Source organism: Solea senegalensis, linkage group LG20, assembly GCF_019176455.1.
Source record: "Solea senegalensis isolate Sse05_10M linkage group LG20, IFAPA_SoseM_1, whole genome shotgun sequence".
NCBI lineage: Eukaryota > Metazoa > Chordata > Actinopteri > Pleuronectiformes > Soleidae > Solea > Solea senegalensis.
This window is the reverse complement of record NC_058039.1, coordinates 13,821,121-13,848,505: the sequence shown is the minus strand read 5'-3', so window position 1 is coordinate 13,848,505 and position 27,385 is coordinate 13,821,121. Positions and strand designations below refer to the sequence as shown.

At 37.9% G+C, this 27,385-nt stretch overlaps 1 protein-coding gene, 1 long non-coding RNA gene and 2 other non-coding genes across 4 annotated transcripts; all 4 read left to right on the top strand.

Annotated features, from left to right (window-relative positions):
• Window positions 1-18,537: 18,537 nt before the first annotated feature.
• LOC122786254 lies at window positions 18,538-21,453 on the top strand. Its single transcript, XR_006362418.1, has 5 exons — window positions 18,538-18,622; window positions 18,836-18,881; window positions 19,700-19,792; window positions 20,460-20,549; window positions 20,686-21,453. It is a non-coding gene; the product is annotated as an uncharacterized LOC122786254 (long non-coding RNA).
• Window positions 19,036-19,173, top strand: LOC122786978. Its single transcript, XR_006362526.1, has one exon. It is a non-coding gene; the product is annotated as a small nucleolar RNA SNORA9 (small nucleolar RNA).
• LOC122786980 lies at window positions 19,960-20,100 on the top strand. The gene has a single exon (XR_006362527.1). It is a non-coding gene; the product is annotated as a small nucleolar RNA SNORA9 (small nucleolar RNA).
• Window positions 21,454-22,040: 587 nt separating the features above from the next.
• Window positions 22,041-24,525, top strand: LOC122786225. The gene is made up of 2 exons (XM_044052373.1): window positions 22,041-22,144; window positions 23,327-24,525. Exon 2 carries the CDS (start codon window positions 23,327-23,329, stop codon window positions 24,509-24,511), a length of 1,185 nt encoding a protein of 394 aa, XP_043908308.1. The 5' UTR covers window positions 22,041-22,144; the 3' UTR covers window positions 24,512-24,525.
• The last annotated feature ends 2,860 nt before the right edge of the window (window positions 24,526-27,385 follow it).

Sequence of the window (27,385 nt, the reverse complement as noted above, 5' to 3'; positions counted from 1 at the left end):
GCATTCACTGCTGTTTATTTTCTCATTCTAGTTTAACCATTTAGCTTATTTCGAGTAAAACTTGGATGGAAGTTACCTGGCCAAAGAAGAGGGCGTTTACAGTGGGGTAATGGTGGAGAGATGCTCCATCCACGTTCAATACATAGACTTTATGCACTTTGTTCTCTATGTTTTCAATAAATAGAGAAATCAAACGTTTTGTTTTCTTCAGTTAGACAGATATCACGATGTATCGCTATGTGATTGTCTTGCGATATAATGATTATCACAGAATCACTATATCGTGATATTGTTGGTATCATGGACCATGTATCGCGTGTTGTATCGTATCGTGAGTTACATTCAGAGTCTCTAGGTAATGTAAACCCAGTTTTAATTGGAATGTTTTGGGAGGAACTTGGAGAACCCGAAGAAAACCCATACGAACTCCAGACAGAACAGACATTCAAACCAAGAACATTCTGGTTAACCACTGCACCACCCTGCTACCCATTTTGAGGACAATAAAACTTTTCTTTACCCTTTTGGCTTTTCCCTCTCTAGGGTTTGCCACAGCAGATGATCCACATATCCTTCCTGGTCCATTCCTTCCATTCCTCTGGGCTTGGAACTGTCACTAGGAGTACACTGAATGTGGCCTCCCATGGCCAATTTAGAATGTCCAGTTAGCCCAATCAATGGGGAGCAATGGGGATTGGGTACCTTGCTCAGGGGTACCTCAGCCCTTGGATTTGTGTGAATTTAAATTGGCAACCCTCCAATACCCATCCACTTGGCTCTGGGCTGTCCATTCTGAAGACAATAAAACATTTCAAGAGATTTCTCAAACAGCTCTCATGTTGTTTACAAGACGATGAATGACTCCATGGCGTGTTCAAGGTTGAACATTTCAGACAAAGTTTTATAGTTTATTATTATAGTATGTTTGTGAGGTTTAGTGCAGAGTTCTCATAAACGTGACTCTGGCCTGAAATACAGTGGAGAGAGTCTTTGGACTGACCTTTCCTGTGGTTCACTAAGTGATTCACTCAGAAGGTCAAGGATGAGTGAAGACGCGGGGGTTGAGGGGTTAATCATGGTGCCATCATGAGAACAGTATTATGCAACAGCCTCCGCTCTAACCTTGACTGTGTGTTAAACATTTACAGAGGGCACTGGGTCAAATGAGCTCACAGGAAAAAGTTTCTCACTAATCGTTACCGTCAAAACAACAACAAAATCTTTTCTTTGTGTCTCATGTCTTTTTCCGTCACTCTCGGAGGAATGTGATTGTTTCTGTGCTTTGTTGCAACTCCTCGTTTTCCCCGCGGAATTCCTCAGATGTGGCAGTTATTCTTCCGAACAATACCGAGCTTGTCCAGGCGTCTTCGTAGGCCCCGCACTGCTTGTTTGGCCTCTGAAGGAGGAATTTTCCACTCCGTGCCTTCCCTGGAGAGAGGGTGCCTTTTCTTTTAGACTTGTTTTATAAACGCAGGTGGAAGTGGGTCACTGAAGTGGATTTTTTTTTTCTTCTTTTCACTTAATGCATCCGTGAGATGGTGTTGATTTGCCATGGTATCATGTTTCACTGAAGAGGTACTTCATTTTGACCAACATGGTGCACATGATTTAGCTGTGTCCATCTCAATGTGTAAAAAAAAGAAGATTTGCACACGTTAGGTGATGTGCACACGTAGCTGTGTATTTATAGAAAAAAATACCTCCCTCCATGTTGAATAATTACATCGTACACACTAGGGATGCACGATATTGGACTTTTTGCTGATCCTGAAACCGCCTGCTACTGTAGTGAAATTAACAGAATACTGTTGATACACATGTCGCAGCAGGTGTAGATATACATTGTTTTGCATTGTGCAAAATACATTTATTCTGCCTGTCGTCATGAGTCATATGGGGGGTTCTTGGTGTGTTTGCCAATATCTGATAATATTTATTTAATGCATTTTAAAGTCAATATTGGCCGAAACCGATATTGTGCTGGTTTTAACATCAGCACAAAATACAACATCGGCAAAAGCATGAAAAATATAATTTTTGTCAGATACCCTACCTATCTCTCTATCTATCTATTAACTATAATATACAGTACATGTATATAGGTGGCTCAATTACCTGTTTATCGACAAATTGGTTAGTTATGTTTGTTTTAGTCATTTCCTGTTTTATTTTGGTGAGGGTTTAGGGCTTCCTGTTGGTCTGCACCTCGTCTACCTTGTCTTTGTCTGATTACCTTGAGTGTTTGCACCTGGTGTCATTCTCTGATTGTCAGCACCTGGTCCCTTTTCCCTTTCCCCGTCCTAAGTCACTCATTTCTCTTTGTCCTTTGTCTCCATGTTCATCGTTACCTTGTTCATGCTTAGAGAATCCAATCAAGTTGATCTAGTTTATGTTTCCATGTTCAGTCTTACGATCCAAGTTGATCTAGTTTTCGTTTTCTAGTTATAGGTTGTTTTTTTTTGCCTTTTTCTCTTGCCTGTGGCATTCTTTTATTTTCGTGTTTTTGAGAGAGCAATAAAACCCCCATTTTGATTTCACGTATCTGACTCCGCCTCGTGCATATTGAATCCAGGCTCTGTGGTACAAATCCTGACATTTTCTTGAAATAGTCAATGTAACAACAGGAAGTTAAAAACACTTCTTGTCCTTGAAAGTTCCAGACTTAGAGAATAGGATGAAATTTTGCAGTAATGCAAGAAAAATTCCTTCCAAAACTGTGCTGTGCAGATCAGAAAATGAATTTTTATACATAGATTTTTGTGAAATCACAGGTAAGATGCAAACACCATTATCCATCAGAAAATAAGCACAATATGACTGTTTGTCCTGCAGATGTACCGTACATGAATGCATGTCAGTACAGTATATGCCATGACCGTCATTCATGCAGAGCAGCCCGAAGCAAAGTTTGTTTTTCTTTGACGTCAGTACATGCCAACACCACACTGGGACTGAAAGAAAACGTCATGCTTCATTTAACAGCACATTGTGCCGCCCTCTCGTTCACAGTGATTGCAGCCTGCCAATGCCTTTTTTAAAAATAGCACAGTTTTACCTCTTTGACGCAACAGTAGCCAATGGCGTCAATCATCGGCCTCACCCAGCGCAGCTGCTTTTCATGCTGCTGCTGCTGTGCAGACAAAGGGAAAGCGTGTTGGTGGTTGTGTTTTCACCGCCCAAAGAAGCGTCGCCAGGAATGATGCATTCATTAAAAATATCTGGCACAGTTTCACAAGTTAAACTTAGGTCACACCGGAATCACAGCACAGATAATGATGATCTAATTGTGTAAAACATATGCTCCGTTTGTTTATCTGCTGGCAGCTAAATTAAAGACTCCACCATAATCGTCGTTCAGCTGGAACACAACCCATGTTTTTACTCAGTGCTCGGATTAAAAGAGCGGTCGCGTTCGCTGACACGCAGAACAAAGTGTTCACGCACATTCAGAACATGTGGTTCTGAAGAGGACACTGTGGCCTCGGTTCCTGTCGCCTCCAAATATCAGACTTTTAAATTCTACGTAGGCCAAAGTTGTGGTAAAAGGGTTAGGGTTAGATATGGTTACATTGCCATTTAAAATAAATAATTGTGACAATAAAAAATTCAATTATTATGAACCAGTGTCGTCTCTTATGGAGATGTAAGGCTTTGGTACAGTGGTGATTTCTCCTTGTGCCTCCTTTTTAGAGGCAGCTGCTTTATTAAAGCAGATCACAGATCATAAAGCAGACCAGGTCACTGCCTCCACTGTCTGACGCGCCACAGACTTTGATGTTCTCTGTGTGCAGACCCAGATTGGGATAAATAAAAAACCTGAAACTGCAGCTCACACTGAAGATGACGATTCAACATCAAAGGTGACTCCCTAACGTGGCTCAATATCTAGAGGCCACTAATTATCCGGTGATGTGAGGAGTGTGAAATAGAGCGGTGTGGGCAGCAAACCACGTACAGAATATATACCTGCTGTTGTAGATCATCATTAAACTTCACCTCATTGCTCTCACTGACAAGTCGTTATTTAATATCTAACTGTCAGATAATAAATAATCCACATAATGTTGCTGTTATAAAACGTCAGGTGTAAAAGTAAAGTTTAAAGGGCAACAGGACTTCTACAAATCAAGGTTTATGTCCCACTGAAAACTTGTTACCCAGTGAAGTCGTGGTTATAAAGAAAGTCAATTGTTTGCTTTTTGAATGTACAGAAGCAGCTTTATTTCTCACTTCATTGACGACAGAGGTGGAATATTTATGTAGGATGTTGTAGCTGCACAAAATAAAACAAAATAATTGTTTTCATTAACTTTAAGATGAATATAGCGAGGATTCATTACATTAAATTTAAATTGGGCCCGAAACAATTACTTGATTCATCAATAATTCAATTAATTGTCAACAATTTTGATACTTTTTCCTTTTTTCTAAAGAATTAAAACAAGTTTCTAGACATTTGAGAACATCCACCATTTCGAGTTTTGAGAAGCATTTTTCAACGTTTTCTGACAGAACCAAAACAAATCAGATTATGAAAATAATCACTAGTCGCAGCTTTAAATGAAATGAAAATAAACTAAAGTTTTGGCTTCTCCCTGTAGTAAAAACATTTATTTATTTATTTACATCACGTTTTTAAATCCGCATAAAGTTATAGAATATATTATACTATACTATAATGTTCAGCCCAGCCCACTTAACGTCCACTTTTGAAACATGATAAATGTAAAACACGAGTCTTAAGACGGCTTGACTCCTGATCTGAGTCACGTGTCGAAGGCTTCCGACATTCCTGACCTCACTTCATCCTCCTCACATCAGTTCATCAGCTCACATGTGAGACCAATGCATTCCTGTAAAAAAGCCACATGAGAGGAATTACGCTATAATATCTGATGAGAAACTAATATAATATAATGGTTTGTTTGACTCATGCTCAAACCTTTTTTCCCCCTTTATTTACTGTAGACTCATGGGACTAAGAGAGGTTTTTATAAAGTTAATTTCTATGGTTAATTCACCAAAAATATGAACTTTTCCATTGGAAAAATTGACTTTTGCAACATCACATCATTGCATTTTAATTAAAATATAATGGACTGTGTTAGTGTTAAAGAGTAACTCCATCCTTCAGTGTGACACATGATCAATACAGGCACTCATTAATTCAGATATAATTAAATAATGTCAAACACACAAAAGAATAGGAGATAATATTTTAAACACTTCAGTACAGTAGATAAAATGCCAAAATGTGAATGAGCTGTTATAATAAAATAAAAAGTCTAAAAAGTACATTTAACTGTATATAAACTGGAGTTGAACAATGAATCGAAACGCAATATTTCTAAAAGCCAAAATATATCAAAAATGCCCATTTCAGATTAAATATAGTCTTGACCCATACTTTGCATACAAAAATATATTTCTTCGGAATCGTTCACTCCTAATATAATAAATTACAAAATTAAGCACAATAAAAGAAGATTAAAGTAGATCATTCCAGTTAAAAAGCTGTGCTGAAATAATCAAAGTACGCAGTCTAATCAGATGATCTCACACTGGAGACAGACGCGGGGGGAAATTAACGACGACCAATGAGTCGCTGTAGCCACTGTGCATAATCTGTGCATAATCCCCATCTTCACAGATTTGTTAGCGTGCGTGTGGATTCACACAATCTCATTATGTTTGTAAATATGAGACAACAATGACGATATGCGTGTGTGTGATAGCGGCGCAACTAAAAGCAGAACAGCGTGTTATACAGTAGTACGACGGATTTTCACGTTTTAGAAGTGTTTTTGTTGTGTTTTTGTGTTTTGAAAAACTCATCAGGAGGCCACAAAACAAACTCCATATGGAAGCAAATTGTGAAAATTAGGCAACTATTTGCTAATAAATTCAACATATTCATTTAAAATTTGATAATGGAGCACATTATCTCACATTCATTCCCAAACACTACATTTTGGACATCATGCGCACATTTAAAGTTAAAGTTATTATTAAACTAATTTACCAAACGTTTCCTGGAAATTATTAATCTGCCAATAAATCAGAATAATACTAGGTTTTAAATAACGAACCTTATAATGCATAAAATATAATATAATATAATATAATATAATATAATTTTAATGCCCCAAATTATCTTTACAATATAAAATTGTGATGTTGGAACATCACTGTTTTCACATTTTCCCAAAGGTCTTGATATTGCTGGTATAAGAAATTACATCATTCAGAGCAAATAAAGAAACAGAAAAATTCCAGTGGTTTCTGAAAGCTGAGAAGTTGGGTTTGTTGGTTATTACATAATTTCACTCACACTGTTGCAGGAATCTGGATAATCAGCATTTTTGTCAACCAGAAATGGAAAAAGTGGGAAAAACTGTACATACATTTCCAATTTTTTTACCTGTTTTTGGACATTGAGACAAACACTAAAACTTTTTGTTTTGCACTGTTCAAATTTAACATGCAAAATCTGGTGTTCATGTATAAATACCGCATAAAAACTTTTGTTTTTCTTCATTTTAAATTGTTATTACACTATTTTAACATGCAGTAAACTGTAAATAACTGCCAGATACTGAAAGTAATTCTGGAAAAATGGAAAAAAGCACTATTCCGTCCCATTTGTGGTTAAAATAAGCAATTTTTAGAAGACTTTTTTTTGTTAATGTATTTTTGTGCTGAAAAACCCGACAAAATCCTCCTGTCTGAGGTCATTCACAGACACAAGCTTCTGTCAGTAGCTGGCAGCAGGAGCTGGTGGGATTATATATCATCTGTGTGCGTAATTGGGATTAACTGAGCGAGCTGTGCAATAATCTGTGGACAAAATCCATCATTCAGAAAAAACAAGCAAAAAAAAAACACAGAGGCAGAGTGAATGAATGAATTAATGCAGACAGACATGAGTGTGTGTCAGAGAAATAGTTATAACAGTAAATTTTAACCTGGCATGAAATACGTGAAACTGACATTTTGTGTAAAAAGAATAGAAATGTGAACAGAAACCATAAAATTTAAATGAACTTACTTTCAATTCTTTCTGCCGAAATACCAAACACTGTACCAATATGTTATTAATATTAATATTTTAGCAGCTGTACCAAGTCATTCCATACTTTTCTATGGTTGTGCTTTTGACTCTTTTTTTTTTTCTTAGTTAAATTCTATTTTACTAAAAACAAAATGACAATCTACAGTTTCACCACGACTAATTTTCCAGGTTAGAGTTTGTGGCAGCACTAATAACAGTAGCATGAGACGACAGGTCAACTTTAGTGAGACGACGTGTCATCGTCTGTGGTGACATTAGTAGACGCCTGACTGCAGAATTTACAGAAATGAAGCTTTTAGAATTTTCTTAGAATTTAGAAAAACTGCAGTGGAAAAAGGGTGCTTTCGCCAGAGAGTGAACTGCAGGACGATGAGTCGTCAGAAGAGACACGTGTTGAAGGAGTTAAACAAGAAGAAGTGTGATTTAAAGATCTTGTGAGTAACTCGTGATGGAGGAAGTCTCAGGAGCTTTCTCACACACAAACATTTGTCCAAGCTTCTTTCAAAAGACGACTGCTCAGACTTTAAGGGTTAAAGTTCTTAACCCTGAGAACACAGATTATCGGCTGCTTTTTTTCCATTACTATATTAAAATGTACACGTATATACAGAGGTTATAAGAATGGGCAATATAGAGTGTTTATATCCTTTTTTCAGCACAACCTAATGAAAATAAACACACCTGCACAAAAAAGTACTGTTATGTGTGTGTGTGTGATAATGGCGAAAAAGTATGTTTAAAATCAGATTGAATTTGTGACATTTGGAAATACGTCACAGTTCAAAGTTCACTCGGCTCGTTTTTATGAACAAAAATAAAAGAGAAGCATTTTTTTGTGACTTCTGCACAATTATTGCCACTTTATATCACTACTAAAAATGGGAAATAAAAGTAGTAGTAGACAACAGGGCTAAGTAGTATATTCAATGTCTTACCAATTAATTCTCCGAAAAACCAATAAGTAGATTGCCCCCTGGTGGCTATGCAGTATATTCTTACTTTCATATTGTTTTCCGCCAGCAAAATTAAAGACTACGTCCTTTTTTTAAATACTGTATGTGGTCTATGATGTCATAGACCACATAGACCATAGACCTTGGTTTCTTTAAATCAAGGCCATGGCCTAAAGGACATATTCAATGTTTATGATATGTCTAAGAAATCCAAAAAAACTTTTATCTTAAAGCATTTCTACATCTATACATATATACTTTGGTGTAGTATATTCAATTTCTGCCAATACATTCCTCTAAAAATCAACCAGGTGGAAAGCCACCCCCTGGTGGCTTTTCAGTATATTCTTATTTCCCGATTGTCTTCAGGCTGCAAACTTAAAGACTACTATTAAATGTCCTTTATTAAAATAGTGTATATCGCCTTTGAAGTAAAGCAAGGCATTTTAAAGTGATGTCAACTTGACACAAATATAATTATCGGTAGTTTATTAAACTTCTACCGTTAAACCCTCGGTGGAGCATTATTGTCTCAAGTGTTTCCCGTAGAGACATCAAACGTGAGCCGAACATTTCCCAGCAGAGCTCTGGACGATGCCTCCTGCAGATACTGTAGTCTGGTTTGTTTGTTGTCTTTTTTTCTTGGCTCTGGCTCAAGTGTGTCTGGCTAATTATAGAAGCTCGGAGCCCAAACTCGGCCTCAGACATCTGGAGTTCAGTGCTTTTGTGAACACAGTTCACCAAGAGACAACAGCGCATTTTTGTTTTTCAGTTCCACGCTTCCCTGCCGCTTTCTGCTCGTAGCGTAGCACAGGGTCACCCAGCTGACCGTCAGCTGTAATCTTACTCTGGTGTGTTTTTGGGCATCAAATCACAAATGACTCAACTTCAAACATAAGTCATAAATAACAATTATTTATAGTTTTCGAGCAGTTAAAAGTTTAAAACAATGAAAGGACTTTGATGTAAGTCCCATAGGGAGGCCGCCATTTTGGGTTGAACGGCCATTTTTTGGCAATTTTGTACCAGTGGTATTTGAATAAACTTAGTTAAAATTATGTTTTTACCAATTTAGTTTTACCTGAAAATTAAGATTGTTTTGTGTTAATGAGCCCCAAACACAGCAGGTGCTCTTCCTTGGTTGCAATATGCAACTTCACCCCTAGATGCCACTAAATTCTACACACTGGTCCTTTAACACTTGAATCTATTAGAGAGAAATGAAATAAATAAATAATTCAGTCATATCGTTAGCCTAATAGCATGGTTGTCTAAGTCATATTTGAACGTAGGACGTAGGGAATAAGGTAGTGTGACGCAGCAGTGGTAGGAGAGTTCAGTTAGGCAGATATTGCAATTACCACAAAAATGATTTGGGGAATTATGCTATTAGGCTAACAATATTAAATATTTTATTGCTTCCTATAATATTTCTTTTCATGTCTTTCCTGACATTTGCAGATTCAGTTTGCTCTAAATCTTTGTATCTTTGTAGCAAACTGCTCAATGACATCCTCAAATGTCCCTGAAGTGGGAGCAAACGGAGCGAGGTCACATGGTGGGATTGAGTTTATCTTGGACTGTAGCTGAGGATCCTGTGGGATTAAGTCTTCAGATAACAGACTTAAAGACAGATCCTCTACAGCCTCGTCCCTCTTTTCTCAATGAGAGTTTTAATCACTGATGTGGAAACTTGCCACGGGATCACAATCTCTCTCTCTCTCTCTTTCTCTCTCTCTCTCTCTCTCTCTCTGAGCTCGCTCGACCACCATTGGTCGCATTGATCGCCTGCAATCAGCTGATTAGTCTACGCTGGAAAATTCCACCCGTGTTTCTCCAGAGCAGTTTTCTGTTTAAGCTGTAAAATCCCAGGCATGGGGTCTCTCTCTCTCACACACACACAACAAATCTTAGCCCTAAACTTAACCAGTTCCTCAGAAATTAGGTTCTGCCTCATTAGGACCAGGTTCTGGTGGTTCTGACAAGGTCAGTGTTCAGGCCAGAAAATGTCCTAAAGAGGTTACTAATACAAGTACAAACACGCACACATTCCCGTGGTGTATCTTTAGTGAGGACGTCTACAGACTCTAGCCCCTAATTAATCCCCTATGAATTCCCTAAGGTTAACATTTAACCCTCAACCTAAAACCAGGTCTTAACCCAGGTGTGCCAGAATCTAACGACCAGTCCATGTCAATGTCCTCTCTTTCACAAAATGTCCCCGTCTCTTGTGGTTTGTATGTTGTTTTTTTCCACATGTGTCACGGCGACCACTGAAAACTCAATTATTAAATTCACCTCATGATCACTGATGAATTTTATCCCAGTGAACCAGGAGCAACATCTGAGTTTCATCACGTTGTATTCATTATATTTAAGCTGTTTCATGCGTGGCAGATAGTTTTGGCTTTCACTGATGTGTCTGTGTCAATGTTTGCTGATTTATGTTGAAATCAAAACAAGTTTGGTTGAATCCGCTACACATTACATTTGCATAATTACAAACATGCATGTCTTATACTGAACTTAGGGTAGAATCTTAAACTGCTCCTTAACCTCCAGTTTTCCATAGTCTCCTTTGTTGGCATTTCATTTTTTGAATGATACTTTTTATAAGTTTAATTTCCTTTAAAGCCATATTGTAGCTTTGAAAAATCCATATATTCATTTTCTTCTTTCAAAGTCATTCCCGACACTTAAATGAAGTCCTGTGTATATGAAGAAGTACACATTTAGAGGCAGGTTTTCTCAAGCATGAACCACATAAAATCCAAATAGTATTTCAAAGTAGGTTATTTAAACAAATTAATTGTCGTTAATTTGCCACAAACGATGGAAGAACTTGGTCTATATAATTCTGTGTGTGTTTTTTCTGGCTATAAACTGCAATGAAATATCAACAGTTTTCTTTTTGTAGTTCTTAAATTAAGTAAATGTAACAAACTATCGCTCTTTTATTTCTATATATAGTATATCTGTATAAAAACCTTTATTATTTTCATTGGGTCACGGGTCAAGTAGAATTTGCAGCTCCAGATGAATGTTATTTGGGTGGAGACGGGGCATAAATGGCTCTTTTCCTTCTAAGGTTTGCAGACCCCTGTGCTAGAGTTGTTGAAAACAAACATCCCCACTTCCTCCCAAGTCTCCTTGAAATGCAGTAAAAATGTCCTTGTTGCCGTCCGACCGTGTTAATTGATTTTTGCGAGGGAGCGTCATGTAGAAACAACAAAAACTCCCACAGGTGTAGGGCGGGAAACAGAGCGGCTATTATACGAGCGTCAGCAGCAGATCAGCATGTTCTGTGCTGGACCTCCTCCCTCGAACCTGACCTGTTGTCAAGCTGCCTGTGTCTCAGCCCCCACCTCCGTCTGCCTCCTCACATCTACTTCACAATTACCGCCTGTCTTTGATGGAGTGATAATAGCAGCGGCGACCAGATCAGGCCTCTGATCCGAGTCCAGCAGACTGCTGCTGCTCAGCCAAACACAGAAACTCAGTTTGTTCCACACACGTGTGAAAGTGTGGATGCTTTCTGTCCAAACCCTACAGCCATGGTTCTCAAAGTGTGGTACATGTAGCACCAATGGTACGTGAGCTTCCTCTGGGGGTACTTGGAGGAAAATCAGAAAATACTGTTTTTACTGTATATGTGATCAGAGTGGAGCTGACGGAGTGCAGAAAAGTACATAGCTGAGTTTACTCCACTGTATTCAGTTCCATTTAATCATCAACAAGTTCCATTTAAACCATGTGACAGAGATGTGAGATTTTTCATTTATAAGTGACGGGGGTTTCTTGAAAACAATCCTTTTTTGTGACATTATCAGTGGGTAGTCGCTAACAGAAGGACAAACTTACAAACATTAACATAGACATACACATTCTGCTGTTTGTTTTAGAGTACACTCTGTGTTTGAGACAGTTACATAACTGTGTGTGTCATTGAACAGCTTTGTTAAAGGAATAGTTGGACAATTTTGGGGAAATTTATACAATGGGATCAAGCAAATTTAAAAACATGATGTTTGTTATTCCATAATTTTTTGCGGTTTTGTTTTGTTGTTATGCGCTTGACTAACTGTATATTTTTTCTAGTGAAGTGACAACCTAGGGGTTTTCAGTGGTATTGCAACTGGATTCAAGATTCAGAGAGTTTGTTGTCATTTGTACAGTAAAAAAACACGTTTCTCTGTGCAATGAAATTCTGTCTTTGATGTCCACACAAATTCAAGAGAAATAGATCAATCGTTAAAAGTAATAAAATAACACACAATAAGGGCAGTATAACTAGAAATGCAATAGACAGGAGATATACATTTGTGATATACAATGACTTATAAGTATCTGATATATATATATATATGTACATCATAGAAAAAAAAAACACTGTTGAAACACGATGTGCAGATGAAGAAAAGAACTGAAACAGGTCATCAGGAGATTTCTGCTGATTTTACCTCTTAACAAAAACAAAAAACAATGCTGTGTGACAAATGTTAATCTAAAAAAACAGCTGTTTTTGCTGCTTGTTTCTTCTTCACAGTTGATGTGATTACTGCAGTGTGATATTTCGTCAGGGTTTTTACAGATTTTGATCACATTTTACTCTTTCTTTCCCCTCATGGCATCACTGATACTGAGTCACGGAATCAGTGAGTTAAAACAGTGGATCAGCTGAGATTATGTTAATTTACAACAACAACAATTTTGGGAAAAGCCCCAAACATTGTACTCTCCAGCTGTGTACAGGAGACAACAACAAAAACATGGTTGTAAAGCCTATAATGAGGCTCAGCACCACTGGATTCTTCTGCATGGGTTTAATATATGGCCCCCCGGACACAGAAGAGAGGCCCTAAAAATGATCCTGTGAGTTTTTAATGTTTTTTTTCTGACAAACTTGTGTGTCACCATAAAGTGAAGTACATTAAAGTGTGTGTGTGTGTTTTATAAAACTCTTTCATGCTTTTCCTGACTTCCAGTTGATGATTTAACTGTGGAGTGAAAACGACCAGAACTAATTGAAATGGATTTGTGGACAAGTTAAGGGGACAATAAAAAAAAAACCCTCACTGTGACTCATCCGTGAGTGAATATCTGTGAAAAAGCTCCTTTCAATCGTGTTTCCGAGTGTTTTTCCATCAGCGGCGTCTGTGTGTGAGAGCGTGAGATGGATGTGTTTAAGTGTGTCTGTCAGTGGCGTGGTGATAAAAGCCCATCTGACCTCAGGATATTTCCACATGCTCACTCACTCGCTCTTCTGTCTCTTTAACCCCATGTTCTCTGCTCTCTGTGTGTGTGTGTGAGACAAGAACTTATAATCCTCCTTTGCCCCAAAGTGGGGGAAAAAAACATTGCAATCATCTTTATTTTCACATCATAAATACTTGATGTGTCTGGTGTTTTATTGCCATGTTCCTCACAGGGAGGCGCAATAAAAAGTGATAACAACAGGCATTGTGAAATATGTTTGAACTGGCCTACAATAAAACGTCTGTTATCATATGTAAAATTCCTTTTGTGTGCAACATGTTCCTGTTTTGTTTTGCTGCAGAACAAAACATTTGTTGATCCGCACGTACGTATACGTACGTAAACACACATGAGAAAGTTTCCAGAAATGCACGTTGTGAAATCCAAACAGAGAGAGCAGGAGTTGGTGTGGAACGTCCTGCTGAGTCATGCTGCACGTACACGACATGTCAATCTCCTCACGGGTCCTTGAAAACCTTGAACATTTTGCACTAAATAGACATGGGTTATTGAAAGTGTTTTGTGCAAGTTAAGTTGATGTTTAGGTAAATGTCCCAAAAAATCGTGATCTTTAAAGACTGAATTTGACCGAGATCCCCAGGACAATCACTTGTCCAGATGCAGAGCATGCTGCAAATCAATATGAGTGGACGCCATGGACAAAGCGGCTCTTACAAACTGCCCTCCCGTCTTAAAGCTGTGTCAGCACATCCTGAATTTGATGTCAGCCAAGGTGTGGGAACTCTGTCTCAGATGAAGAGTTTCCTGAGCTAACACGCAGCTATGACGCAGCGAGGTGACTTTATCTGCAGCGTCATGAAGCCAGGACAGCGTGTCATGTGATCAAGGTATTAGAGCAGGATCTGTCGTCCTTTAAATAACTTTAAGCCTTTATGACATGATGCCATTGAAAGAGACAGGAGACCAGGAGAGGTGGTTGGGGTTTGGTGGAGCAGAGCCTCCATGGTGGATGCATCATGGGTACACATGCAGGAGGAAGAGCAGGTGTTGGAGATGGAGGAAGGGAAAGGCAGAGCCGAGTGGCTGAGTCAGGAACATCCGGCTTGGAGTCCTGTACGGCGTTAAGACGGTGATTCAGTGTGCAGTGTGGTGGGAAAATCTTGTACTGGAAAACTTCTTAGTGTATGATCCACCTCCTGATTTACAATCACACACCTGGATGAACTGTTCAGGTGTGCGGGTGTGAGGAACCAGAGGAGTTTCACTGGCAGTTCATGTTCTGTGCACAAAACGTTCCATAAAGACGGAAATCAGTTGGGTGGAGAACTTTGAGGAAGGATGTGACCGAGGAGGAGATTAGTGTGATTAAGAACTTTGAACTGTGGAGGGCAGCATTGCAGCTCTCAGTGTACATTATTATTATTAGAAGAAGAAGGAAAGTTTCATTCTGTCTAAACTCGGCTCCTCCCTCTGATGTCAACAAAGCACACTGAAGATAGTTCTTCAACGAAGATGGTTCAGTTTTTCCATCACGTATTTGTGTGAAAAACTCCACATCTGGCTGTAATTAAATGTTACTGTTTTGATCACATGAGAATGACCACAGTAAGTTATTTTCCCAGTGACTTGTGGGCATTTCACTGGTTCGTGCAGATGTTGACAAAACATTACTCGAGTTCCTGATGTTGATGCAGTTTAACAGCATTTAAAGCTGTAGTATGTGACTTTTAAATGTCAACAAATGTCCTCAAAATTCCACATTGTTCTCTGTGTGTTTCTCACTATATATCATGTGTCGCTCAGCACAACAGGTTACTACACACAGAAAGCTTTTATGTCAAGACAGATGGAGCCAATAGCAACATTGCTCTAGTGTATGGCTGCTAGCAGCTTGGAGTTTGAGTTTTTCTACTTCTCACTCTCTCTGGGTCGTCAAATCTGATTGTCCCCAGTTTTCCCACAAATTGATTTGCCCATTCGTTTGGGCTTTAAGTTTCAAATAAACCCAATTAGAGATACTCCAGCCCTTCACCTTTGAACCGACAACCCTCCAGTTACAAGCCAAGTTCCCTCAGTCAGATCTGATAGTTGTGCTTGACAGAACCTTTTTTCAGATGTAGGACGCAGCAAACCATCAATGTTATATATAATGAGTAATAACATCAACAACAACCAAAACAACACAACAATCAACAAAGATTACATACTGCAGCTTTATCATCATGAACTGATCCCACGTCTAGACTGTTCCTGTTTCCCACGATTCCTTGAAAATGCTCCGATGTCGTAAAACCTGGGGATTTAGCGAAATCTCTCTTTAGTGGTAAAAACAAAGCTGCGAGTGATGCACGAGAGGATCATAGAGCCATTATGGCCCCACGCCGCCTTTCTCCTGACCACGGGGAATGAAGGATTCCACAACATTTTGGCGAGTAGTGGTCAGGTGGAAAGGATTATGTGCTCATTAAATTAAGTCTGAAACTCTGAATCAAAACCTCAAACTGCGGCCGTGACAAAACCCCTCTCAGACCAGATCCCTGCGTGGTTTTGTCAGAGCAGCTGGGAGAGAGCGAGTGAGTGTGTGGAGGGAGGAACCAGCTGGTGCTTCAGCTGCACCTCTGTTCTGCTCGTGTTTGAGTCATCGATGCTTCGTCCAGATCAGACGGAACCGTGGCTCCATCACACACAAGGGGCACCGACACTCAAAGATGGAGCTCACAGATCATGGGATTAGCACACACACGTGTTGTCCTATTTATATTGTTATCATACCATATTTTTTAAATTAAAATTATAGTCCATTTCATCGTTTCTAACACACATAAATATCCTAAAAAAGACAAAGAAATAAAGCAGGTATTATCTTAAATGAAAGGTAATAATAAGTGTATTATAAAATCAGGTAATACAGATCATAAAGAGTAGATTATATTTTATTGAGAAGTACAAACATGAGTCCAGAGAAACAACCTGTGTGCAGCTTTATATCCATATATATATATCTTATATATATAAGGGATATGAACAAAGGATGTCCAGATATTATCCAAAACACATATCACCCAGCCTTACAGAAATATTGATTCGCTTTATATTGTGATATGTATCGATAATTAATGATATAAAAAGATTATTTTTCCCCATATCGCTCAGTCCTCACGTGCAGGAGCTCAGGTAACAAGTGAGCAAACTCTTGCAGACGTCAAGCTCTGTTTGTTCTTCTGGAAAATAACTGTTTTTCATACTTCATGTGTGCATTGTTATTCCCATTCTGTGTATCTTGGTTTCTAAAATCCTCCCAAATCCTCCCATAATTATGGAGAACATGACTCTTCTGGCCTCGGCAATGAGTACATGTCTGTATTAGTGTTGTGTCAGGCCTGATACGAAGGTAAATCTATTTAATTATTTCTTTTTTAGGCAGGGGATTATAAGCATTTTCGTCACTGAGTTATTTTAAGATTCCTGCCCACAGGCTAAAATGTGATTATCTGACAACTGAAGCCTGGTAAGTCATTATTATTGTTGTTGGTTTCGCACAGACATGTTCATGCAGAAAAACAGACGCTGTTTAGAATCAGTGCCGCTTCATGTTGGCAGAAGTAAAAATGAACAAAACCTGGTGCTGGATTCAACCTGTCAGAGTTCACTGTCACCTTAAATCCACACAGATAGACCAATAACTCGCCAAACTTGACAGACTGAATATAACCGATCCTTATGATGCTGCCGGCATACTTTTTATAAGTTTGTAAACAGCCGGAGAGAACATTATTCCACACTTGAAGTGCCCTGCCATCTTCAACTTCCTAAATAACTTCCCTTCATCTTAGTCCTTATTGGGAAAAAAGGCCTTTACAGTATGTTTGCTGCTCCCTGAATGAACTGCAGAAAGATTTAAAATATAAAGGCTTAGCCTCACTGGATGTTTTTAGGAAAACGCTGGACCACTTGGAAGCGGACACATCTGTCTCTACAGGTTCTTGCTGATTTATGGGTTTTTTAATGATTCTGTGGGGAAGATTGTGATCCTAATAGTTGCATATTTTATTATTTTATGTTTTTGTATAGTATGTATGGCACCAACAAAACTGAGAATCTTTTTTACTCTTGAAAACACAGCTTCCTGTAAGTTTCCCAGTCGTGCAGAAAAGAGAGGAGCAACTCAAAAAGGTCATGTATTGGTTTTAATACAAATTCTCCTTCTTCTGTATCTGCCAGGCATGTCAGCTGGGTGAGTCGTCAGCATCACTTCAGGCAAACAATGCTCAAATTCATTCCAGGCATCACAGTGGAGGCCACAACAGACAACCAAGGACAAGTCTGCCATAGTGTGTGTTTGTATTGTTGTGCGGCAATGCAGTCTGAGTCATGGACCACGAGTGTTTGTGAACGCTCCAGAGCTGCCAACACCTACGAACAACGGCTGTCTACTGGGTTACAAAAGCCCTCCTACATAAAAGTGCTCTGTGTTGGTGGCAAGGCCATTTTCTTTCAAATTAATTACGTATATATCAGTTTTAATTTAAAATAAAATGCTTTATACAGTGTCCATTGTGAATAATTTGATTTGAAAAACGTAGTGACTTATTCCGAAAATAATTAAATTAATATTTATTTACTGTATTGATTTAGTTAACAGGGACAGTGTACATTAATTAACATTTCTGTAAATGCACCAGTTGGCCAGAAGGCTATTTTTCATCTGTAGTCCCTGGAAAGATGTTTCTAGTCAATCTAAAAGTAAAATAGAATGATAAAATGTAAAGTCAACACATGTCTATTAAAAAACAGAATTACAACAATAAAAACAAACAAATATTCAAAGAATAACTGAACAACACCAAGGCAACATGTGAGGACATAAACTGGACTAAAAACATAAGGACAAATTGAGTAAAGCAAGATGACAGCAGGTGGCAGCAAATTATATCAGCAAATGGATTCTCAACAGTCTTAAATGTGTACTCACCTACTGTGTAATGTTGTCAACTTTATGATACCAGTCACTATGTAGAAATAAAGTTGTTTGTCAGTGTTTTTCCAATAGTAGCTTTACTATTTGTCAGTTTCCTTGTTTTCCTTCAAAGAAAGAGTTTATATGTGCTGTAATTCATGTTTAATCTGTATGTTACTTTCTCATTTTGTAATTGTATTGTAGTATGTGCACACTATCTCTCATGTCATGTCATTTTAAACACATTTTGTTCGTAAAACATGAAACAAATTCATATATTTCAGTTCTCGCCATCAGCCGCCAGCCGTCTTTGATACTTCACTGCCCCCTGCAGGGGAACACCTTACACGGGTTTTTGCTTTAAACCACGTCACATCCGGTAAGACGGTCGTTATGAACAAATCATGGCGGCTGAGCGCAGAGGTGAGTTGAGTTAATCTGTCTCCATCTAACTTCTATTTAATAGAATTAAACGTTTCTTTTTGTGTTTATTGTTTAAATTCCAACATAGTGTCACAAAATGGTGGCATTGGTTCATAAAATGTCGTCTGTACCTGATGTAGTTTTGCCATCTGTATCACTAGCGTGAATTAACATGTTTTTAACAGTTTTTCTCATTATCTGTTTTGTTTTCAGACTTCAAACAGTGTTTGCACATCTACTTTGTTGACAAACTGGAAAGGTACGACTGTTATTTACCACGTGTACAACTAGTTGAATTTAGAGGGCGAAGTTGTTAAAACGGTTAGCACGTGCGGCTCGCAGAGTAAACATTGGTCAGAAAATATAGCTTCAGAGTGAATTTTCTGGAAGTTATTGTATTCTTTTAATAAATCGTGCAGACCTCTTCCAGCGAGTCTGAGTCTGTAGTGACTCTGTACTTTCCTGTAGTGTCTGCTAGAGAGACATGTGAGGCTGTTTGAGGCCCTGCTGTGACTCCACATGGCAGGGCTATAGGTAAACCTCGCACAAAAATATTAAAATTATCTTTAGAAGAATCCATGCAAAAATAACTGCAGCATGCTTTTAATGTAGTCGGTGTGCATTTATTTATATGCAATTATTTTGCCTCTGGTTTGGTAAATTATGGTCTAAACGCTTGGTTCACTTATTTTTATTGTCAAAGAACTCAAAATGTCATCTCTTGATATGCTTATAGGCTAATGTATGTTTTGTGTTTGTTACTATTGTGTTTTCCTAAATGACCTACTTATTTGAGTGTTTTAACTATGAAGGTGCAAATGAAACTACATTTTCCTGTGGGCCTTCTATTCTGACTTAATATTAGGCAATTATATTATGTTCTATTCTGTTCCCCCATTGGGAAATATTTACATTTAAAAAGCTGAAAAATCAGAAGTTGTATTTATTTGAAAACAAACTGCCAATTTGTTTATGAATTGAGTATCAATAATTGGCTATTAATGCAGTAATGCACTAAAACAGTAATAACTCGCTGAATTGTTGCTGCTGCTTAATAAAACCTTTTGCTTTTAACAGGACTGCTGAAATGACTGCTCCACTCCCTCCTCCTGATTGATGACTGACATCTGCTCATCTTAGATGAGTCTGACTCAACGCTGAATAAGACAGGTTTGTATTTTTAAGTGGGGGATTTCATGAGAAAATGTCAGTGGTGAGATACCAGTTGTCTTATGTGTTATGATCCTTTGTGGCTTATAAAATCATAATTAGCTGCAGCCCTAGTGTAGTACCAACACTGTTATGTTTACCTTATACATGTTTAAATAGTGAAACTTGTGCAGACCGTTTCCAGCGAGGCTGAGTCTATAGTGACTCTGTTCTTTCCTACCGTGTCTGCTAGAGAGAGACATGTGAGGCTGTTTGAGGCCCCGCTGTGTACTGTACATGGCAGGGTTATAGGTAAACCTCACACAAAATGACTTATTACATTAAAGAGACCTTAACTTTGCCACTGTTAAGTTGGATGTACTGTTTAGACCAATGATTCTCATGAGTTGTAGCAGATAAAAGAAATATAAAACAACTAAGACTAGGATTTTATAATTTTGGGTGTTTTCATGAGTATTTTGACAAAATAAAATCAAGACCTTATTTGTGGAAATTGGCTTCATGCTCTAAATGTCTGAGTCTGATTTGTGTAATGGGTTAAAATGACACATCTGACTGTTCTGTTTTCAGTTAAACCTCAACATAAATCCATTTCTGTCCATTTTTGCTGTTGAGTTTACAGTTTTCCACCATAGGTTATAGAAATATTTCTAAATTTCTTTTCCAGATGTCCTAGAATGTCCTGGGTTGGCCACAGCATGTCATTCGACTGTTCATTGTCACAGCATACCTGGATATGAAGCTGCAGCAAACAATAGTATGTCATATAAAAATACCAAGTTTGTCATCTTCAGTCAAAATCTTCACCTAAAGATAACTATTACTATTCTTAGAATACAACTTTAACAGATTTTTCCATCAGTTTCATGTTCTGTTTTTTTTTCTTTTCACAGGAAGTGGGAGCACAAAGATACAGCATCCTCTCTTTAATGCAGGAATTTTGTCCAAGCATTGGAAAACCTGTAGCTTGTGGAGCTCATTCACAAGAACTTGTATAGACTTTTACTGACCCCTGCTGGCAAATACTGGCAAGTGCATCATTATCCAATTTGCACAGTAAAGTTGGTCAGTTGTGGAGGAACAAAAATATGTAATGTTAAAATTTAACAATTAAACAGAATTATTTTCCTTTTTCTTAAGCAATACCCATATTCACATTGGTTGCACAGTGGATTTGTTAACATTTCTCTGTATTTTCCTTTTGTAAAGATTTGAAATACTTTATTAAATGTGAGTTAATTTGCTCTGTTTCTACCTTGTTTTTTGTGAGATTCTCGAGGGCTTAGGAAATAAGATTGTTGAAGGTTAAGAATTAAATAAGTTATTGTCTTCTATGCTAAGCTTGTTGCAAATGTGCTGTAATTTCATTTGAAACAGTTTCCTGATTTAAAGATGAACTACTTAAAAAAAAAAACAAAAAAAAAACATGTAGGACCCGTTGACGTTTGTTGGTATGTTGGTATGTTACTTTGTATGATAACAGACTCAAACCAGAGCTGGAACATGGACACTCGGTTAAGACACATGAGCAAATAACCCAAGCTAATATGGTTTAAATTAAATGCCAAAATGACTCCAAGTAAAACATTTGGATCTGTGTTGGATGGCCATTCCTACTTGTGTGATAATGGCAGATAAAATAGATGGTACAATGGTAAAAACTGCTGTTTCATGTGTCGTGTATATAATGTTGCTGTTTTTAGATCTTCATCTTGAGAGTCTTTGTTCTGCTGCTTGGTTTCAGCCACTAAAAACACCCAAGCATAATCAGTTCACTGATTAATATCATGCGGGCCATGTTGAAGACCTCTGGCCAGTGTGATAGACTGATTTTTTTGTTTGTTTTGTTAATGACAGAGCTCTTTTATGACTTCAATCTTGTGTTGAATACATTGATTTTGTTTGACTTTCACCATGATCAAGGTCATCGCAGGTGAGTAACTAAACTATTAAACTACGCATAAGGTGTTAAAGGTTAAAAATGGAACTATACGCCTTTGAGTGGTGATTGATGAATGTAAATTGAAACCAATTTAAATCAATACTTCAGCGTCAGTATAGCAAGCAAAGTTACTTAGAACATAGAACATTTTATTTTGTATTTTGATTAAATTTTAAATATCGAATTTGACTTTGCTACGTTTTTATTTTTATCATAATGGCATTGGACTTAACTTGATCGTTTTCAGGTTGTTTTTTTTTTTAATTGTGGGGGTTGTGTGGGGTTGATCTAAAAAGAAGTGTTACTGTTCGGTATTTTATTCTGTCTCGAGCGGAAGTGACGTCGATACTTTCAGTTTCCTCCAGACTGCAGTAAAATCCAGCCAAGACGTGAACAAGTCAACACATAAAGTAAGTTTTCTGCGCTCGTGAGACGTCTAATCCCGGTTTGCTTGTGATTAATATTTTCACCTTTTCTAACAAACAGTGACTCGAAACAGCCGTTCTCTGCTGCTAATTTAGAAAGAAACTCTATTTGTCAAAGTGCGTTTTTATTTGTTTTTTAAAATCCATGCTACTTTTACCAGGGGCGCGTTCACGTGTTTTCACTGTCCTTTCACTGTCCTATAAATAGTAATTTATACAATTTAAACCGACAACTGTCGAAACACTTTCACTTAGGATAAAACCTCCTCGACCATTCGTTTGTAGGTGACAGGTCACGTGTTCAACAGCAACACGTGTTCGATAAAATGGACGCCGTGAATACGTCGTTCGTGTGTGTTTATAGTGTTTGAAGAAATGGAGAAGTACATAGTATACACGCAGAAAACACAAGTTTTCTGCCCTCAGGACTCCTTTTCATAAATTATTAACCACGCGCCGCCCTCTGCTGGCAGTCAGCATGAACTGCAACAACAATTACACTATCATGTATACTTTATGTTCACACAAAGTATTAAATCTTGATTTTTTTTCTTATAAGTTCTTGTATTTCATGCGTTAATCCCCCCAGTCACTGTGGAAATAAATACAATGAATTCATATAACTATATAATAGTCTACATTACATTACATGTCATTTTATCAGACACTCTTATCCAAAGCGACTTACAATGGAATTGAGTTCAATCAGCCAGGGGTGGAGTCAAACTTGCGACCATTGCGACCATGATGTCTTTCGCACACAGGGTATGGGTCTTAACCACTGAGCCACTCTACCCCTACAAAAAAGGGTTTAATAACATGTTACAAGGTAAATACATATTTATTGGAGTACAGTCTACTTCTAGCCTCTTCTACACTTCTCATTGTATGGCAAAAAATCCGCATAATTTATTAAAAATGTGTCTAGTTTTTGGCCTGTTTTTCCTTCGTTTTAAGGAACATTACATTCCAAAATTTACAAGCTAGTTTTAAATATTCTAGCCAAGCAAAATTTGCTTCCTGCATTTGAGGATTATTTTTCTTAATATTAATATTTAGCTTATTTCGGGTCGGGCTGTTTTTACAGTGTGTTTTCAGCCACTATTTTCTAACATTTGATGTATTTAAACCTTTAAAAGGTTATTCCTATGTGTTTTGCGTTTGCAGATGGATTTCCTTGTGTCGGCCACGGTGGATCTGACTGTTTTCCACGATGAGGCCAAAGTGCGAGAGCTCTTCAGGTCACATGACTTTGTGACGACAGATGTGAGTAGAGGTCAGTTGTCTGTCAAGGGATCATTTTTGAAGCTCAAAGCTGTGAAGGCCCATTTGGAGCAGCTTGATTCTCAAATCCAGACCGAGATGCCTCCTCTGTGCTCATCTTCTCGAGTCCAGTCGTTTACCCCTGGAGCGATTTCCAAATCCTACACCAACAAGAGCAGTCCAGGCTCAGGTGATAACACAGGCAGGTTTTGGTCTGGAGACGACCCTCGGCACGTTTCTCCACCGTCATCAAACACTTGCAGTGATTCAACCTCTTCAGAGCAGAGAAATTCCTTTTCTCCTGGAGCAGTTCAACATACTTCAGTCAGACGTGGAAGTCATGAGTCGTTTGTAGTTGATATAGACGTGTACCGTTACGCAGCGCAGATCAAGAGCAAAGACTTTGACTCTATTGTAGAGAACCATAAAGTTCAGATCATAGTGCGTCAATTTGCCGATAACGCAAACATCAGTCTACAGGGGAGGAACGCAAAGATGGCTGCCACTGAACTCCAGAGGCTCCTGAAGGGTCTGAACAGTTCACTCCGCACACAGGAAATTCTCCTGAAGGACATGAATCGTGAAGGCAAAGTGCTTCTGCAGAGGATTCAGAAAAACAACAACATTCAGGACACTGTGCTCGTGTGTGAGATGAGCGACAGACTTCGCCTCATCGGGCCGTCGAGCGAGAGTTACGAGGTGAAGCAGGAGCTGCTGGGGAGACCGGTCCAGCAGTCGCAGCGTGCGGGGAGAACGCTCGAGAAGAAATCCAGGTGGAGGAGCCGCTCTCTGCCACCAATCAACCGACAGAACAATGAAAGAGAGGGCTGGGCCTTTTCTCAGCCATCACCTGTAGGTGCTGTAGGATACTCGCCATCACAGGAAGTTGTCAAGGTCGGGCAGGAAGCAGGAGCTCGTCCTGGTGTAGCTTTGAGGAGAGTCCACTCTGAGACGCGTGGAAGGAAAACAGAAGAAAAGACCAACGTTATTGTTCAAGAGAAGGAAAACAAACTTAAAATTCCAAATTACAAGCCGTTACTAGATTTAAAGAACAATATAAAACAAAAGTTTAAAGGTTTGAGAAAATGAAAAGGTTCTGGAATTCTTGTATATACTGTATATTATGTTTTTTTTATATATATTATGATTTATATTTTGTTACCATGTCAGATCAATCACTGTGCCACGCGTTCTTACCATGGCTTGTTCATGGGTCTGGCAACAGGACGTATGAACCCGTCCAATCATTATTCACGACACTGCGCAAGTTTGTTGCGCCGCTATTTCTCACCAACATTTGGAGCATGTCGTAGGAGATGTCTCGGAGCGTCCCAGACACCAAATCTCTGTTCTTCAGTTAAACCACACGTCCGTTCATAGTTCCCGACGTCTATAAATTGCTTTAAAATCGTGAATTAGTGTTGTCTGATCCCAGCATCACACGTCATTTGCAAAATTCTGTTATCCACCAAGTGTTTCTCAAACTTTTCATACAAAGACCCACTTTTTAAAGATCACAAAATTGCATATTAAATATTATTTAAGAGTTAAAAAAAATATCACTTCATTTTATGCATGATATTTAATAAATCTTAAGTAAAAGGCTTGAAAAACAAATGAGATGGTGACTCAAAATAAATCTCCTATGACCCACCTGTGTGTCCTGACCCAGATTTTGGGAACCACTGCTGTCATTACTGTAAATTTTGTCATGGTAAAATAACACTGAAAGAGTCCATTTAGGACCAAATGTACTTTTTTCTAATTATTTTACTGTTACTTTAAAAAAAAAAAAGAGTTGAGAGAATCTTAAATTGAGATTTTTTGTGTAACTTTGACACTAAAGGTTAAATTGACTCTTTTAGTGCAAAAAAGTTTTTTGTACTTTGTAAGAATCTTAACTTTATTTGTAAGAATCTTAACTTTAACTGATTGTATTTGATGAATCTCTGTATCGACATCTTCTGATGATTCTGTCTTGTTATGTTTAAAAAGTACTTCCCCACACTTAAATTCAGATACGGCACAGTTGTTGAGTTAAATAATATTTGTAATATTTTGTGATCTAATTAATGTTTTGTTCATGTGATTTATTTGTGATTTTCTGTCCTAATTTCATTGGTTCACTGCAGATTCTGTTTTTTCCGCTTCTTAAATGTGAATATTTTCTGGTTGCATAACAAAGAAATCATTAAAACTGAATAATTTTTCAACATTTTCTCACAAAACAATGTATTGATTTATCGAGAAGAATGATTGACAGATGAATTGATGATGAAAACAATGGTTAGTTGAAGCCCTAGTTCAGTGTTTGTTAGAGGAAGTGATGATGAGGATGTAACAGTTAACTGAAAGGATGTTTGACTGCTGTACTGTGTGACTGTACACATTTAACATATTTTACTGTAGAAATGTGTTGTTTGTATGTATATTGTCCATTCTGCTTATCTTCAGGAGGTTGCGGAAGGAGCTGGAGGCAGTCATCCCAGCAGACACTGGGCGAGCGTTCATCCAGGACTGGTCATCAGTTTATCACCGGGACATGTGAACATGTTGAGACAAACAGGTACGTCATAAAGTCTCATTCTGATGTTTTAGGTCTGGTTCTAATAGTACCACTAAGCACAATAACTGCTTTTTATAAGCAAGCTATGAAACATTTTTTATTGGAAATCAGCTTTTTTTTCACCTGCATCTAACCTGCATCTTTTTATATGTTTTCACACTTTAAATGTCAGGTTATTTGCCATGATGCTGCCATGGTCTTAGGTGAAAATTATTTTGTGATTGAGGGGAATTGTGACACTGCCACCTAGTGGAAAGGGCATATTTTTTCTCCATATGATGCATGTATTATGCTTTAAAAGTGAGATCAAAGATGTCAGTTTAAGTGAGTTTCAAATGGACATTTTTGTGCTGAACAGTTAGTATAACACTTGTTTGTACACAGTGTATTTTAGCCTTACTTTAGGAGCTGAGCTGGAAACAACAAGATCAAATAAAAATAAACAATCTTTCTAAACTAATCAAAATCTTACAGCCAAAATTATCAAAAAACAAAGAATGAAATGTGCATAAAATGTGCAAAGCAAACAAACAGCTGCACTCATGGTGACATTTCACTAAAAAATTACTTTGACTGCTTGAGTCTGTGTAATATGCTAACTTAGTGTTGTTCAAAGTATGATTTCTAACAAAGATTGAACTTGTGTGCCTAAGTTGTTTGGTAATTCAACCTTTAAGCTGACCCACAATCAGACATTTTCAGTTAAATTACTTTCAGCTCATGTGAACGTCAAATTTAAAGCCAAACATTATATTTTACATGAAATGTTGTGAAAGTGGAGAAAAGTCCATAATTTACTGTAGATTCCACATCTTTCATACATATAAAACAAAAGGAAAAACATTTTCTCAGTTTAGTGGAATCAAGCCATGCAGATAGTTTTGGTTTTATTTTCATTCGCCGTCAGTGAGAAGGAGAAATCAAGTACAGTCCTCTCCAACACTGGTGTCGTAACGATTTCAAAGACATGATTACAAAAAAAAATCAGTACCAGATTAGATATTAGGTAAAAGAATTGACAAAAAAGTAAGTGTCACTGAAAAGTTTGAATATCAATGTAGTCACTGAACAGACTGTAGTTTGTCATGGAAAAGTAGAAAAAAAACATTTTCTGAGTCATGAAGTGAGCTGTGTCCCTCGTCTGTTGTCGGACAGATAAGCGTTCGCTGCTCAAACATGTCAGAGCAGCCGCTTTGTTGTTTTCTTTCTTTACTGTGACATTTGATGTTGAAACGCTCGACTGTGTGTGAACTCGTCCGTGTTCTGAAAGCTTTTTGAAGGCAGTGATCCACTAACATTTACAATACAGAAAACGTGACAGAAGGGGATTTTTCTTCTTAGTTTTTCACAGTTTTGACTATTATCAACAAATTAGACAACTTTTTTACTTGAATAGT